General features: G+C 39.2%; 1 protein-coding gene across 10 annotated transcripts in view; it reads left to right on the forward strand.

Moving 5' to 3' along the window:
• TANC2 (tetratricopeptide repeat, ankyrin repeat and coiled-coil containing 2) overlaps nt 1-18560 on the forward strand; it is a 357810-nt gene that overhangs the window by 301485 nt on the left and 37765 nt on the right. For all 10 annotated transcript variants that reach the window (XM_073797499.1, XM_073797503.1, XM_073797500.1 and 7 more), the window contains one exon: nt 13310-13418. In XM_073797499.1, the coding sequence (XP_073653600.1) occupies nt 13310-13418 (109 nt within the window). The remainder of the gene's footprint in view (nt 1-13309; nt 13419-18560) is intronic.

Here is an 18560-nt window from a genome sequence, read left to right on the forward strand (position 1 = left end):
CAAATAGAAACTTTAAGATTAACTATCTCCCTTGTGTGCTAAGTGAAAATCTATTAGAAAAACATAGTGCCATTGTATATTTTATGTATAACAACTGTTATGAAACTTCCAAACCGGTAAATGGGCAGAGGGTAGGGATGCCCTAGAGGGTAGTCTTGCCTTAGAAAGAGATTTTGTCTGAAAAGATTCCATAGTTCTGAACTCTTGTGGTACAGGGGCATCAGGTAAGGGCAGTTCCTCACTGTCTTATAACCTATAGTTGTCCAAGGGTGAGTATCACTTGTCTCCCATTATCCTCATCGAGGGGCTGCTGATGCCTACAGATGGAATGGAGGTTGGATCTACCCTCTGTTATTCTGGATACGCCCTTCCCTGCCTTTTGTCAGGAGAGGGGAGAGGAGACAATTCTGGGGGGAAGAATCTTTAACTCTGATACGTGATTGATTCTCTCCTAAAATATTGCAAAGCAAATATATCTTGAATGTAAGGTTTATATCCTCCTGAAAACCTCTGATCTACATGAGAGGTTAATATTCCTCCTGTTAGCTTAACTTTTACCTTATTTCTTAGGGACTGGTTAGCTCTGTCCTTATCCCCACTCTCTGCCTGAAGTTACACTACCAAGTTTTCCTGCAGTGACTAACAGTGAATGACATCCATCCCCAGTCATTTTTCCCTGATCCATGGATTTCCTTTCTGGCTGTAAAGGTAGTGGGGTTAGGTGTGGAGGGGCAAAGATTGGAGTTAAGGATAGGGTACTGCATTTCACCCTGCTGCATAACGTTAAAGATTAAAGTTCTGTTTGAGCACACAGTCATCTTTTAATATGTTTAAAGTCTTTTATGGTTAACGTTCATTCCTTTAGTCCAGCAGTGTGCTAGTTACTATGGAGGATATAAAAGAAATATAAAATACATTTTACTTAATATCTCTCACTTAATTCTCACCACAGTCCTGAGAGACAGGTGTTACTACCCCTGTCTTACAGAGAGGTTAGAAAGCTTATTCAAGGCTATAAAGCTTGTAAATGACAGAACTGGGATTTGACTTTCTTTCAGGGATGGAGTCCGCAGGGTGACTGAATCACAAGGTGACCTCATTATATAAGCTATGTGGAAATACTTCTTCTGCCCTCACCACTGCCACCCCCCCATTGGTCTTTATAACCACATATGAACCCACATTAATGTTTATTTTGATCACCATCATCTTTAATTATAGGGGAAAACATAGTTGTGTTCAGTCATGCGTAAAATGTCACAGTGACTAGGGCTGTCTCTATTTCTTAACCACTCTCTCCCAAAATGCTAATCGAAAAATGTCAAAATTAACAGTTGCTGATTTTAATTGTAAGAATTCAGATTGTACACTGTAAAAATGAACTTGTTCTTTACATTGGTCAACTTTTTCATACAAATTTGCCCAGAAATAAAAACCAGTTCCTAATCTTGTCAGTGTGGAACAAGGTTTCAGAAGACCTTGGGTTCTCATCTCATCTCTTTTACATCTGAGCAACGTGAGCTAGGATCTGTCCTTCAATCTTCCTGAGTTTCAGTCAATTTTCTACCGTATTAGGAGAAATAATGTAGTATAGGTGTACAGGAGAATATAAGTGTTGTAGTATTTGTAGTATTTCAAAAATCATGAAGTAGGTTATAAATGTAAGGGATTATTATTCATTCTGCAGCTATTCACTCCTATTAGCAGGTTGTACATATGTGAAAAAACGTAGCTTCCGTCCTCAGTACAGTCTAGTGGGAAGACCGACGTGCAGACAGAGAGGGAGTGCTGCAGTTGGTGCAGTGATGGGGATGTGTACCAGGTACAACAGCGTCTAAAGGAAAGAATCCCTGAGTCCATCTGGGGGCACCAGGGAAGGCTGCACAGAGGAGATGGTGTGGACTGAGACTTGAAGAATGAGAAGTAGTTTGCCTGATGAACTAAACGGAGAAGAGAATTCCAGGCAGAGGGAAAGCATGTTTGAAACTCTAGAATGAGTTACTCTGTCTGGAATTAGAAGTACAAGGTAAGGAGGGAAAGACAGAGACAGATAGATGAGGGACAAATTGTGGAGCACCTTTGAATACCATGCTAAGGAGTTTATTAGATTATGTACAGAAGGAAATACAAAGCCATTGAAGAATTTTGAGGTGAATTTTGATCAGGTTTCTGTGTGGGCCAGGAAGGAGGCAGTGGAGAGAATGAGTGGATTGCAAGTATCCAAGAGAGACGATGCAAAGGGGGGAGAAAAACAGCAGCTGACGTTATGCCTGAGTGACTGGAAGTATTTTTTAAAAATAAAGAACTCTTAAGGGGATTTGGTTTTAAGGGAAGACTTCAGCTTCAAACAGCATCGTTTGACAGGTCATTTGGAGGTAGAGGGATCAGCAGGCAGCTAGAGAAGCAAAGGAAATCTCAGTGCTAGAGATGCTGTTGCAGTGAGAGCTGAAGCCAGGAGTCGAGGGGAGGGCTACCTGTGAAAGAAGAGTGAATGGGGAATAGAGCAAAGAAGTTAATGTAACCGAAGGAAAGGAAAAGTGCCAAGGTAGTGTCACAGATGTCAAGAAAAGAGACAGTTTCAAGGAAAATAGTCCATAAGACCTAAAGCTGGAGGGAGAAAATAGAAAGAAAAAGATCAAAGGCTAAAAGAAAACCAATTAAGAGGCTCCTGGTGATCTTAGAGAATGGTGAGCCTCGGAGTCAAAAGGAATAAGGTTTGGCTTCAGTGCCTCCCTGTTGCCTGTGGTGTTGAATACCGACTCCTCAGCCCAGAATCTTAACTTTCCTGGGAAGCCAAAGCAGTTGACTTGTTTCTCCCCATACATCCTCTGGGATTGTAAAAATTCGCCTTTATATGTTCATTCATTCTGTTCCCTCCATCTTCTACGCCTTTCCCCACTTTCCTATTTTCCTACCTATCAGCATCACACTCAAACTTCCAGGACCCAGAGACAAAGGATTTCTCTTGCAGGAAGACTTTCAATTCCCTCTCTCTCCTCAGAATCACTGTTACATTTAATTTCAGGAACTCAGTAGCAGTCAAGAGGTTCAGAGCACAAGCTTGGTAATCAGATAGACCTGGGATGGAATCTGGGTTCTGTCACTTACTGTGCTGTCTTAGTGGAGTCACTTCCCCTCTCTGATTTTTATATCTAATATCTGTAAAATGGGGATAATGATATTTACTTATTTGTGGTGTTGTGGGAAGTAAATGAAATGATGTATATGAAACAGCATATTGCCTGGTTCATGTTTATTTTCAGAAATGGACTCATAGTAATGTATTTTATATTTGTACTTCTTTGTAGCACATACCACAATCAGTGCCCACTCTGCTCCATCCACCACTCCAGCCAGAATGCTAGCTTCTTGCAAACTCATCTCTGTATCATTGTCTGGTAAATTGCATCATGGACTTTAATTCTTTGTTCTTTCTTGTAGCCAAGCCCTTGGTCATGTGACTTTGCAGGGACTTGTTTTGGTTAACACTTGCCATCTTCAATGAGAGGGATGTAAACAAAAAATTAGAAGTGTTATATTTGAAATTTATAGCCCTAAATAAGTATAAAAGAAAGTTAAATAAATGTTCAAATGTTGTATTCTTAAAAAAAAAAGGTTTGGGAGTGAGCAGATAATAAGAAAAATAGACATAAATGTAGACAACCCCACATATAGGCACATTCAGACTATGGATTAGCCAGTGACATCATATTTTGTCAGAACAGTAAGGTACAGGGGAGGGACCTTCAAGGTGGCGGACGAGTAAGATATGGAGATTGCCTTCCTCCTCACAAATACATCAAAAATACATCTACATGTGGAACAACTCCTACAGAACACCTACTGAACGCTGGCAGAAGACCTCAGACTTCCAAAAAGACACCTTCAGACGACCTACACGCAGAGGCAGGGCCAAATCCAAAGCTGAACCCCAGGAGCTGTGTGAACAAAGAAGAGAAAGGGAAATCTCTCTATGCAGCCTCAGGAGCAGCAGATTACATCTCCACAATCAACTTGATGTACCCTGCATCTGTAGAATACCTGAATAGACAATGAATCATCCCAAAATTGAGGCAGTGGACTTTGGGAGCAACTGTAGACTTGGCGTTTGCTTTCTGCATCTAATTCATTTCTAGTTTTATGTTTATCTTAGTTTAGTATTTACAGCTGATTATCATTGGCAGATTTGTTTATTGATTTGGTTGCTTTCTTCCTTTATATATATATTTTTTTTCCTTTTTCTCTTTTTGTGTGTATGTGTATGCTTCTTTGTGTGATTTTGTCTGTATAGCTTTCTTTTACCATTTGTGCTAGGGTTCTGTCTGTCCATGTTTTTTTGTTTTTATAAGTATAGTTTTTAGCACTTGTTATCATTGGTGGATTTGTTTTTTGGTTTCGTTGCTCTCTTCTTTCTTTTCTTTTTTATTACTTTTTAATTTTTTTATTTTTAATAATTTTTTTATTTTAATAGCTTTATTTTATTTTTTTTCCTTTTTTTTCTTCTGAGCCAAGTGGCTGACAGGGTCTTGGTTCTCCGGCCAGGTGTCAGACCTGAGCCTCTGAGATGGGAGAGCTGAGTTCAGGACATTGGTCCACCAGAAGCCTCCTGTCCCCTCGTAATATCAGTGAGCGAGAGCTCTCCCAGAGATCTCGATCTCAACACTTAGACCCAGCTACACACAACAACCAGCAAGCTACAGTACTGGACACCCCATGCCAAACAATTAGCAAGACAGGAACACAACCCCACCCATTAGCAGAGAGGCTGCCTAAAATCATAGTAAGTTCACAGATACCCCAAAACACACCACCAGATGTGGTCCTGCCCACCAGAAAGACAAGATCCAGCCTCATCCACCAGAACACAGGCGCTAGTCCACTCCACCAGGAAGCCTACACAACCCACTGAACCAACCTTACCCACTGGGGGCAGACACCGAAAACAACACGAACTACGAACCTGCAGCCTCTGAAAAGGAGACACCAAACACAGTACATTAAGCAAAGTGAGAAGACAAAGAAATACGCAGCAGATGAAGGAGCAAAGTAAAAACCCACCAGACCAAACAAATGAAGAGGAAATAGGCAGTCTACCTGAAAAAGAATTCAGAGTAATGATAGTAAAGATGATCCAAAATCTCGGAAATAGAATGGAGAAAATACAAGAAACATTTAACAAGGACCTAGCAGAACTAAAGAGGAAACAAACAATGATGAACAACACAATAAATGAAATTAAAAGTTCTCTAGAAGGAATCAATAGCAGAATAACTGAGGCAGAAGAATGGATAAGTAACCTGGAAGATAAAATAGTGGAAATAACTACTGCAGAGCAGAATAAAGAAAAAAGAATGAAAAGAATTGAGCACCATCTCAGAGACCTTTGGGACAACATTAAACGAACCAATATTTGAATTATAGGAGTCCCAGAAGAAGAAGAGAAAAGAAAGGGACTGAGAAAATATTTGAAAAGTTTATAGTTGAAAACTTCCCTAATATGGGAAAGGAGATTGTCAATCAAGTCCAGAAAGTGCAGAGAGTGCCATACAGGATAAATCCACGGAGAAGCACGCCAAGACATATTAATCAAACTATCAAAAATTAAATGCAAAGAAAACATACTAAAAGCAGCAAGGGAAAAGCAACAAATAACATACAAGGGAATCCCCATAAAGTTAACAGCTGATCTTTCAGCAGAAACTCTGCAAGCCAGAAGGGAGTGGCAGGACATATTTAAAGTGATGAAAGGGAAAAACCTACAACCAAGATTACTCTACCCAGCAAGGATCTCGTTCAGATTCGACGGAGAAATTAAAACCTTTACAGACAAGCAAAAACTAAGAGAATTCAGCACCACCAAACCCACTTTACAACAAATGCTAAAGGAACTTCTCTATGCAGGAAACACAAGAGAAGGAAAAGGCCTACAATAACAAGCCCAAGACAATTAAGAAAATGGTAATAGGAACATACATATCGATAACTACCTTAAATGTAAATGGATTAAATGCTCCAACCAAAAGGTATAGACTGGCTGAATGGATACAAAAACAAGACCCATATATATGCTGTCTACAAGCGACCGGCTTCAGACCTGCGGGCATATACAGACTGAAAGTGAGGGGATTAAAAAAGATATTCCATGCAAATGGACATCAAAAGAAAGCTGGAGCAGCAGTTCTCATATCAGACAAAATAGACTTTAAAATAAAGAGTATTACAAGAGACAAAGAAGGCCACTACAGAATGATCAAGGGATCAATCCAAGAAGAAGATATAACAATTGTAAATATTTATGCACCCAACATAGGAGCACCTCAATACATAAGGCAAATCCTAACAGCCATAAAAGGGGAAATGGACAGTAGCACAGTCATAATAGGGGACTTTAACACCCCACTTTCACCAGTGGACAGATCATCCAAAAAGAAAATAAATAAGGAAACACAGGCTTTAAATGACACATTCAACAAGATGGACTTAATTGATATTTAGAGGACATTCCATCCAAAAACAACAGAATACACTTTCTTGTCAAGTGTTCATGGACCATTCTCCAGGATCATATCTTGGGTCACAAATCAAGCCTTGGTAACTTTAAGAAATTTGAAATTATATCAAGTATCTTTTCTGACCACAACACTATAAGACTGGATATCAATTACAGGGAAAAAAACCTGTAAAAAATACAAACACATGGAGGCTAAACAATACACTACTAAATAACCAAGAGATCACTGAAGAAATCAAAGAGAAAATCAAAAATACCTAGAGACAAAAGACAACAAAAACACGACGACCCACAACCTATGGGACGCAGCAAAAGCAGTTTTAAGAGGGAAGTTTATAGCAATACAATCCTACCTCAAGAAACAAGAAACATCTCAAATAAACAACCTAACCTTACACCTAAAGCAATTAGAGAAAGAAGGACAAAAACACGTCAAACTTAGCAAAGGAAAGAAATCATAAAGATCAGATCAGAAATAAATGAAAAAGAAATGAAGGAAACGATAGCACAGATCAGTAAAACTAAAACCTGGCTCTTTGAGAAGATAAACTATTAGCCAGACTCATCAAGAAAAAAAGGGAAAAGACTCAAATAGAATTAGAAATGAAAAAGGAGAAGTAACAACTGACACTTCAGAAATACAAAGGATCATGAGAAATTACTACAAGCAACTATATGCCAATAAAATGGACAACCTGGAAGACATGGACAAATTCTTAGAAAAGCACAACCTTCTGAGACTGAACCAGGAAGAAATAGAAAATAGAAACAGACCAATCAGAAGCACTGAAATCGAGACTGTGATTAAAAAAATTTAAAAAAGATGGCTTCACAGGCGAATTCTCTCAAACATTTAGAGAATAGCTAACACATATCCTTCTCAAACTCTTCCAAAATATAGCAGAGGGAGGAATACTCCCAAACTCATTCTATGAGACCACCATCACCCTGATACCAAAACCAGACAAAGATGTCACTAAAAGAGAAAACTACAGGCCAATATCACTGATGAACATAGATGCAAAAATCCTCAAGAAAATACTAGCAAACAGAATCCAACAGCACATTAAAAAGATCATACACCTTGATCACGTGGGGTTTATCACAGGAATGCAAGGATTCTTCAATATATGCAAATTAATCGATGTGATACACAATATTAACAAATTGAAGGAGAACCATATGATCATCTCAATAGATGCAGAAAAAGCTTTTGACAAAATTCAACACCCATTTATGATAAAAACCCTCCAGAAAATAGGGATATAGGGAACTTACCTCAATATAATGAAGGCCATATATGACAAACCTACAGCCAGCATCATTTTCAATGGTGAAAAACTGAAACCATTTCCACTAAGATCAGGAACAAGACAAGGTTGCCTACTCTCACCACTATTATTCAACATAGTTTTAGAAGTTTTAGCCACAGCAATCAGAGACAGCAAAGAAATAAAAGGAATCCAAATAGGAAAAGAAGAAGTAAAACTGTCAGTGTTTGCAGATGACATGATACTATACATAGAGAATCCTAAAGATGGTACCAGAAAACTACTAGAGCTAATAAATGAATTTGGTAGAGTAGCAGGATACAAAATTAATGCACAGAAATCTCTTGCATTCCTATACACTAATGATGAAAAATCTGAAAGAGATATTAAAGAAACACTCCCATTTACCATTGCAACAAAAAGAATAAAATACCTAGGAATAAACCTACCTAAGGAGACAAAACCTGTATGCAGAAAACTATAAGACACTGATGAAAGGAGTTAAAGATGATAGAAACAGATGGTGAGATATACCATGTTCTTGGTTGGAAGAATCAACATTGTGAAAATGACTATACTACCCAAAGCAATCTACAGATTCAGTACAATCCCTATCAAACTACCAATGGCATTTTTCACAGAACTAGAACAAAAAATTTCACAATTTGTATGGAAACACAAAAGACCCCAAATAGCCAAAGCAATCTTGAGAAAGAAAAATGGATCTGGAGGAACCAGGCTCCCTGACTTCAGACTATACTACAAAGCTACAGTCAGCAAGACAGTATGGTACTGGCACAGAAACAGAAATATAGATCAATGGAACAGGATAGAAAGCCCAGAGATAAACCCACGCACATATGGTCACCTTATCTTTGATAAAGGAGGCAAGAATATACAATGGAGAAAAGACAGCCTCTTCAGTAAGTGGTGCTGGGAAAACTGGACAGCTACATGTGAAAGAATGAAATTAGAACACTCCCTAACACCATACACAAAAATAAACTCAAAATGGATTAAAGACGTAAATGTAAGGCCAGACACTATAAAACTCTTAGAGGAAAACATAGGCAGAACACTCCATGACGTAAATCACAGCAAGATCCTTTTTGACCCACCTGCTAGAGAAATGGAAATAAAAATAAACAAATGGGACCTAAGGAAACTTAAAAGCTTTTGCACAGCAAAGGAAACCATAAACAAGACGAAAAGACAACCCTCAGAATGGGAGAAAATATTTGCAAAGGAAGCAACTGACAAAGGATTAATCCCCAAAATATACAAACAGCTCATGCAGCTCAATATCAAAAAAACAAACAACCCGGGCTTCCCTGGTGGCGCAGTGGTTGAGAGTCTGCCTGCCGATGCAGGGGACGCGGGTTTGTGCCCCGGTCTGGGAAGATCCCACATGCCGCGGAGCGGCTGTGCCCGTGAGCCATGGCCGCTGAGCCTGCGCGTCCGGAGCCTGTTCTCCACAACGGGAGAGGCCACAACAGTGAGGGGCCCGCATACCGCAAATAAATAAAAAACAAAACAAAACCAAAAAACAACCCAATCCAAAAATGGGCAGAAAACCTAAGACATTTCTCCAAAGAAGATACACAGATTGCCAACAAACTTATGACAGGTTGGTCAACATCACTAATCATTAGAGAAATGCAAGTCAAAACTACAATGAGGTATCACCTCACACCTGTCAGAATGGCCATCATCAAAAAATCTACAAACAATAAATGCTGGAGAGGGTGTGGAGAAGAGGGAACCCTCTTGCACTGTTGGTGGGAATGTAAATTGATACAGCCACTATGGAGAACAGTATAGAGGTTCCTTAAAAAACTAAAAATAGAACTACCAAACGACCCAGCAATCCCAGTACTGGGCATATACCCTGAGAAAACCATAATTCAGAAAGAGTCATGTACCACATTGTTCATTGCAGCTCTATCTGCAATAGCCGGGACATGGAAGCAACCTAAGTGTCCATCCTCAGATAAATGCATAAAGAAGATGTGGCACATATATACAATGGAATATTACTCAGCCATAAAAAGAAACGAAATTGAGTTATTTGTAGTGAGGTGGATGGACCTAGAGACTGTCATACAGAGTGAAGTAAGTCAGAAAGAGAAAAACAAATAGCGTATGCTAACACATATATATGGAATCTTAAAAAAAAAAAAAAAAAGGTTCTGCTGAGCCTAAGTGCAGGACAGGAATAAAGACACAGACGTAGAGAATAGACTTGAGGACACAGGGAGGGTGAAGGGTAAGCTGAGACGAAGTGGGAGAATGGCATGGATATATATATACTACCAAATGTAAAACAGATAGCTAGTGGGAAGCAGCCGCATAGCACAGGGAGATCAGCTTGGTGCTTTGTGTCCACCTCGAGGGGTGGGATAGCGAGGGTGGGAGGGAGACACAAGAGGGAGGAGAAATGGGGATATATGTATATGTATAGCTGATCCACTTTATTATACAACAGAAACTGACACATCATTGTAAGGCAATTATATTCCAATAAAGGTGTTAAAAAAAAATAGTAAGGTACAAATGGAAATGCCAGCATGTAATGGAAATTGCTGTTTTACCTTTTGTGTCTTAAACACCATAAGCTTTGAGTCCAGTGAACTGATCAGAATCATTCTTTTATGAATAATGTAATATGCTTGTATCCAAAAAGAAATAAACTAGTGTTGTCACCTTCATCTTTTCCTTGACCCATATGGCTTGCTGTTTCTCCTCAGTGCCTGATCAGTAATAACAAAAGCAAGCACTGTCCTCTATAGCTGGCTGAAATGCACACTAGAGAGATGGAAGCATCTTCCCAGGGTGCCCTAGTCACAGTAGTAAAGTAAATGCACTAGGGCAAGTCAGTTCTGTGTCTAACTGACAATTCATACCCTTGTCAGCCATGAGCTTTATCCTTATTTCTCACCGGCGTGGATACTCATTAATGGCCTGAAGCATAAGTGGTGGATCGTATTCAGGAGTTCTAGTCACTATGTACAGCCATGGATGAGACGCTTAATGTAATAATTCTTACACCAGGGAGGCTACAATAATTTCATTGTTAATAACTGGTTAGGATTTTGAGAACAGGGAACTTTTAGAAATGGTTCTCACTAACTTCTGTTAAAATAGCCTACCAACTACATTGGGCTTTCAAGGGATATATAAAAGTTCAGTAGCAATTTCTAGATTTTGTGAGTGTGAAACAACCCTGGGCTCATATCTTCAGATGACACTGATGATTCCATACAAGATACAGTTGTCTGAGACATTCTCTCAATTAAATAGCTTTCTTTCCTTTATGGTTAGTCTTGTCTGATCAAGTAAGATGACCTGGTATCCACTAGAATTCAGAAATTCTATGAAGCCGAAGGTTAGAACATGGTAGAAATTCTTTTTAAAGTTTTATAGGATGATTCCTACCTAAGATGGGAACTGTCCCATCCTCTGTTCTCCAAGTTCTTTACTGAAGCTTAAAAAAAATGGAGGGAGGAAGGGAAGAAGGAAGGAAGGATATGTTTGTTTTTCAGACTTCAGTATTAGACATCTTCAAATGTTAAACCTGGCAGAGTAGCCAGTGTTAAATATGAGAGAAAATCGTCCAGTAGACATTTGGGCCTCTTCTCAGCAAAGAGTCACCAACAAAAATTCATTTGCTGTTTTTCCTTCTGTTTGATTAATTCATTAGGCTTGAAACTGGGATAATAGTTTGATTTTCCTCCTCTATGACACTTCAAGTGAAAGGAGTAAAAGAGTTGTGTTGTCAGTAGCATAGAGAACTCCGCTGACACTAACCTGGTTGGGGAGTAGAGAGACAGTTCTAAGTGTCACAGTTCCTACAGACTACAGCAAATGTGGTAAGAAGGCACAGCCCAAAGGTGACCCAGTATCCTTTCTTTAATGTCTGATCTTGCTTCCAAAAAAAATTTTTTTTAATAAATTTATCTATTTATTTGTTTTATTTTTGGCTGTGTTGGGTCTTCGTTGCTGTGCGCGGGCTTTCTCTAGTTGCAGCGAGCGGAGGCTACTCTTCATTGCGGTGCGTAGGCTTCTCACTGCAGTGGCTTCTCTTGTTGCGGAGCACAGGCTCTAGGCGTGCGGGCTTCAGTAGTTGTGGCATGTGAGCTCTAGAGCACGGGCTCACTATTTGTAGTACACTGGCTTAGTTACTCTGTGGCATGTGGGATCTTCCCGGACCAGGGCTCAAACCTGTGTCTCCTGCATTGACAGGCGTATTCTTAACCACTGCACCACCAGGGAAGCCCCCCAGAAAATTTTATTGAGAATTTTTATGTGCAATACACAATGTTTGGCACTGTGGAGAGTATAAACAACTCGGGATTTCTGTCATAAATGTAAATAAACATACAGAATCCTGCATGCATACACATACCTTACATACATACACATATACACATATACATTCACACTTAAAGGCATATATCATTAGTATGCTTTGAGCTGGAAGAAGTAGGAAACATCAACTCAAATGGATTAAACAATAAAGAAATTTATCACTTCATATAACAAGCAGTCCAAAATTAGGGCCGCTTCTGATGCTGTACAGTCAGGACTCAGGCTCTATTTTTCAGCAGTTTTCTCAGCTTAGCCTTTTTGTTGGCTTTGTCATCAGGCCAGCTGACCACGTGATTACAGGAGGGCTGTGGCAGTACTGAGCATCCTGGGCAGATAAGACAACATGAAGAGGCAGAGAAAAGGGTTTTCTCTTTCATGAGCAGATTGGGGATCTGTTGACGAGGAGATGGGGGGTGAGAATGATGCCATCAGGAAACCTACAGTCTAGTAGAGGAGAGAGCATGTAATAGTGTGGTAGACACTGTACTAAAGGCATATACAACCGATGATGATTGCACCAAAGACAGAGTGCTGTGTTCTCGGCTGGGAGAAAATGTTAGAAAGGATAGAGGCTTGGTAGAGGCTGATCAGAGAAGACTTCACTTGGGGAAGAGGTTGTTAATCCAGTTTGGGACATGTTGAGTTTAAGGTACTATAGGACCTCTAGGTAGAGAAATCCAGTAGACAGTTGATGTATATTGATCTAAAGCTGAAACATCTAGATAGAGAAAAAGATAATAGGGTTTAGGTGGTGGCGAAGGCTCTGAGGATGGATGAGCTAAATCCAGAAGACACACTAGGACCAAAACTGAGATCCTGAGGAAGCAGGATCCTGACTTTTAAAGCATGGGTGAAATAAGAGGAGTTGACAGAGACAGAAAATAAAAGTGGATCTTTTAATGCCATCTATGTGTGGGATGGGTGTAAGCCAACTAGAAATGACATTCTGTGATATTCACACATGTGATTTGGGTAAAGGACCGGTAAAAGCTAGGAACCGTTCACTGCCCGTTACTTGCCCAATAGCAGGTGCCCTTCCCTAAGAAACTGGTTGAATGAGACAGAGTTTCATTGGAGGTATGGCTAGACCTGAACAGTCGTCCACCCAAAGGAGAAATGGAGCATTAAATTTTCTAAAATGGGTCTTTTTTTTTGGCAGGAGTGGTCACACATTACTTGCCTTCTGGTTTTCCCGCCAAGAGGGAAAACTAAACCGACAGCAGACAATTGAACTGGGACATCACATCCTCAAAGCACACATTTTTAAGGTAATTAAAGAAGTTGGAGGTGTTTTTCTTTCCATTTCCATCAGGCTTTCCTTAACACTGTGTGTATGAAGCTACTGTTATGTCAGTGTGGCCCCTGCTTTCTGAAATCAGTTTGTTGCAAAATTGGTCCATCTCCTAAAATTTCTGACCCGTTCCTCCCTAGGACTTTGAAAGAAAGCCACATTTGTCATCTCCCAGTTTAGTGGATTGCTAGGCTTTCCAGGAAAGGTACATATATAATCATTTAGGTAAGAAGCATATACACATACACATGTGTACTCCATATATGACCCACCATCTCCTGAGAAGAGTCACGTTGTAGCATTAGTTGCAGGTTTTCACAATGTCTAAAAAAAATCGCTGAGAGCAGTTTACTCTCTCAGTGTTCTCATAATTGTTTTAGTGAAGATTTTAATATTCCTGGTGCTGTGATTTTCAAACTCTTTGTCTAGAACCAACTATAACCTTCCTTTAAGCTACTTCCCCCATTCCCTCTTCAAATTATAATCCCAGTTTTTCGCAGTAGTTTCAAAACATTTAAGGACTCCAAGCATCAGCCTCCCTGTCCCAACATCCACACGGCTGGAGTGGAGGACCCAGAGAAGGGCACGTAATTCATCTGTTTGTGCTTGTATGCATTCATTTGTTTATTCAGTGCTTACTGAGGCATTGTACTAGGTACTAGGGATACACAAACCAAAAATATACAGCCCCTAATCTCAAGGAATTTATTGTCTAGATATCAGTTGTGGGGCAAAGGACAGAAGTCAAGGAAAAAATTTGTTTTCCTGATTTTCCTAGCCCACAGCTTGCTATTTCATCTGCCACCTACAATCCCTACAATCTCTTCAGACCACTTTTGCTGCTCCCAGATTGAGAAATACAGAGATCTTAAATAGTCCTCTGGCTTGGACTTCCCCCAAGAGATACTGTTGAAGATAAAACAGTTCTGTTCTCTTCAGAGAGAAAAATGGCATTAAGGGCAACTTCAGGAGCCTAGCAAATTCTTCCCAGTATATAAGTACACAGCTAGAGAAGCCTTTTCATCAGATGGACAGAAGTAAAACCCACAGTGACAAGTCCTTTATTTGAATCATAATTGTCTTATTAATAAATCACTCTACCAAAAATGACCTTACCTAATGAGAGCAGAATGAGACTCTTTTAACAGGAAAGGTGTCTCATTCCAATTTCAAGTGGACCAAAAAGTATCTGCTACTTCTACAAACTGTAAGATGAGTATCCTTCAATTAGACGGGAAAGTAACTTACATATTAAGCATCACTGCTTTAAACGCTTGAACATTTGTCATCACCCTCTGCCTAGGATCAGATGCAATGAAGATGATGTCTGTCTTTATGCCCTGCACCATAAAATAAATACCACATGAAACAGATAAATGATATGAAGTTTCATTTGATCCCCTGTGACTTTATCCACTACAGGGAGATCTACATTTATTTTTTTTTTTATATCCCCATGGCTTAATTTATTTTATAACCAGACGTTTGTACCTCTTGATCCCTTCACCTACTTCATCCTCCCCACAACCCCCTCCTCTCTGGCAACCACCAGCCTGTCATAGAGACCTACACTTAAACCATACACTCCTGTCACTGACACAGTTTTATCTTATGTTGCTGCAGACAACATGGTTGCCTGAGATAAGACTGGCTCCGTGTGTGATTCAGGCCATAAATACTTGGGTGTATAGCATGTGGTGATGACATGACTGCAAGCTGAAGAATGTGGACTCGGACCATGGTTTTCCTGATGCTGCAGTTTTCAGGGTCCTCTAAATGCAGTGTGCTCCCTGTTGATAGACTTAAGCCTCTCTCAGACTGCCAGAATTCTCACTTCCTATCAGCTGAGGGTCATGAAAAGGCAAAGACAGACTCAATGCTTAGACTCAGCGCCACTTAGAACTGCCAGTCAGCAATGACATATAGTCCAATTCATATTTCTTTCCAATTAGTTTTAAATTTCCCTTATTTTATCTTTGTTCATGAAAAGTTACATATGATGTCATTAATCACCTTAAAAATATGAGGTTGAGTGTCTGTAATTCTGGATATTTGGTATATTTACAGAGTTGTGTAATTATTACCACTATTAGTACATTTCCATCACCTTAAAAATAAACCTTGTGTCCATTTGTAGTCACTCCCCATGAGCTTCCCCCAACTCCTGGCAACCACTAATCTACTGTCTATAAGTTTGACTCTTCTGGACATCTAGTATAAATGGAATCATACAATCCCTGGTTGTCTATGTCTGGCTTCTTTCACTTAGCATGATGATTTTAGGGTTCATCCATTTTGTAGCATGTATCAGTACTTGATTCCTTCTTATTGCCAAATAATACTCCTTTTTGTTTATCCATCCGCTAGTTGCACATTTCAGTTGTTTCCACTTTTTGGCTGTTGTGAATAACGCTGCTATGAACATAGCATACAGGGTTTTTTTTCCTCTTTTTATTTTTTAAAAATAAAATTAGACATATTAAAGTGAATAACTCATTGGCATTTAGTACACTTACAATGTTAGTGTTCAGGTTTTTGTGTGGACATGTCTTCAGTTCTCCCAAAGGAGTGAGAGGTCTGAGTCCCTCATCGGGCTCCCCAGCCTGGGTGTCCTGCACCGGGAAGATGAGTCCCCAGAGCATTTGGCTTTGAAGGCCAGTGGCGATTACTTTTGGGAGTCCCAAAGAGCTGCAGGAATAGAGTGGCTAAATGGACTGAAAAAAAAAAAAAAAGGCCTGTATATATGCTGCCTACAAGAGACTCACTTCAGTTCAAAGATACACAGACTGAAAGTAAGGGGATAGAAAAAGGTATTCCATGCAAATGGAAACAAAAAGAAAGTTGGGCTGGCATTACTTATACAAAATAGACTTTAAAACAAGGACTAGCGAAGAAGGGTAAAGGGATCAATGATAATGATAAAGGGATCAATGATACATAATGATAAAGGAGTAAAGGGATCAATCCAACAAGAAGATGTAACAATTGTAAATGTGGATGCATAGTAGCACATAAATACATAAAGCAAATTTTAACAAACATAAAGGGAGAAATTGACAGTAATATAATAATAGTAGGGGACTTAATACCCCACTCATATCAATGGACAGATCATCCAGACAGAAAATCAACAAAGAAACACTAGGCTTAAGTGACAATTATGGAATTAATAGATATGTACAGAACGTTTCATCCAAAAACAGCAGAACACACACTTTCTTCAAGTGCACATGGAACATTCTCTAGAATAGAGCACATGCTATTCCACGAACAGTTCTCAATAAATTTAAGAAGATTGAATTATATCAAGCATCTTTTTTGACCACAGTGGTATGAGAGTACAAATCAACTATAAGGAAAAAAACTACAAAAAACACAAACAAGGGGCCTTCCCTGGTGGCACAGTGGTTGAGAGTCCACCTGCCAATGCAGGGGACACGGGTTCGTGCCCCGGTCCGGGAGGATCCCACATGCCGTGGAGTGGCTGGGCCTGTGAGCCATGGCCACTGAGCCTGTGTGTCTGGAGCCTGTGCTCCACAACGGGAGAGGCCACAACAGTGAGAGGCCCACATACCGCCAAAAAAAAAAACACAAACACGTGAACTCCAAACAACACACTACTAAACAACCAGTGAGTCACTGAGGAAATCAAAGAGGAAATCAAAAAATATCTAGAGATAAATGAAAATGGAAACACAATGATCCAGAGTCTATGGGATGCAGCAAAAGCAAGTCTAAGAAAGAAGTTTATAGTGATAGAAGCCTACCTCGGGAAACAGGAAAAATCTCAAACAATCTAACCTTACACGTAAAGGAACTGGGAAAAACAAACAAACAAAACCCAAAGTTAGTAGAAGAAAAGAAATCTTAAAGATCAGAGCAGAAATAAATGAATAGACAAAATAGAAAAGATCAATGAAATCAAGAGCTGCTTCTTTGAAAAAACAAACAAAATTGATAAATGTTTAGCCAGACTCATGAAGAAAAAGAGAGGGCCCAAATAAATAAAATCAAAAATGAAAGAGAAGTTATAACAAATAACCACAGAAATACAAAGGAGCATAAGAGATTACTACAAACAATTGTACACCAATAAAACGGACAACCTGAAGAAACAGATAAGTTCCTAGGAACTCACAATCTCCCAAGACTAAATAAGGAAGAAATAGAAAATATGAACAAATTGATTACCAGTAATGAAATTGAAAATTGAATCAATAATTAAAAAAAAAAACTCCCAACAAACAAAAGTCCAGGACCAGACAGCGTCACAGGTGAATTCTACCAAACATTTAAAGAGTTAATGCCTGTCCTTCTCAAGCTGTTCCAAAAACTTGAAGAGGAAGGAGCACTTCCAAATTCATTCTGTGTGGCCAGCATCACCCTGATACCAAAACCAGACAAAGACACCGCAAAGAAAGAAACTGACAAGCCCAGATCACTGATAAACATAGATACAAAAGTTCTCAACAAAATATTAGTAACCCGAATTCAATAATACATAATATAAAAAGGATCATACACCATGATCAAGTGGGATTTATCCTAGGGATGCAAGGATGGTTCAATATCTGCAAATCAATCAACATCTTACACCACATTAACAAAATGAAGGATAAAAATCATATGATTATCTCAGTAGATGCAGAAAAAGCTTTTGCCAAAATTCAACATCGATTTATAATAAAAAGTCTCAACAGAGTATACAGAGGGAACATACTTCAACATAATAAAAGTCGTATATGGCAAATCCATAGCCAACATCATCCTCAGTGATGAAAAGCTGAAAGCATTTCCTCTAAGATCAGGAACAAGACGAGGATACCCACTCTCACCACTTTTATTCAACATAGATTGGAAGTCCTAGCCACAAGAATCAGAGAAGGAAAAGAAATAAAAGGCATCCAAATTGGAAAGGAAGATGTAAAATTGTCACTGTTTGCAGGTGACATGATACTATATATAGAAAATCCTAAAGATGCTACCAAAAACCGTTGGAACTAATCAGTTAATTCAGTAAAGTTGCAGGACACAAAATTAATGAACAGATACCTGTTGTGTTTCTATACACTGATAACAAACTATTGGAAAGAGAACTTAAGAAAACAATCCCATTTAC

This window comes from Tursiops truncatus, chromosome 20, assembly GCF_011762595.2.
Source record: "Tursiops truncatus isolate mTurTru1 chromosome 20, mTurTru1.mat.Y, whole genome shotgun sequence".
Taxonomy (NCBI): domain Eukaryota; kingdom Metazoa; phylum Chordata; class Mammalia; order Artiodactyla; family Delphinidae; genus Tursiops; species Tursiops truncatus.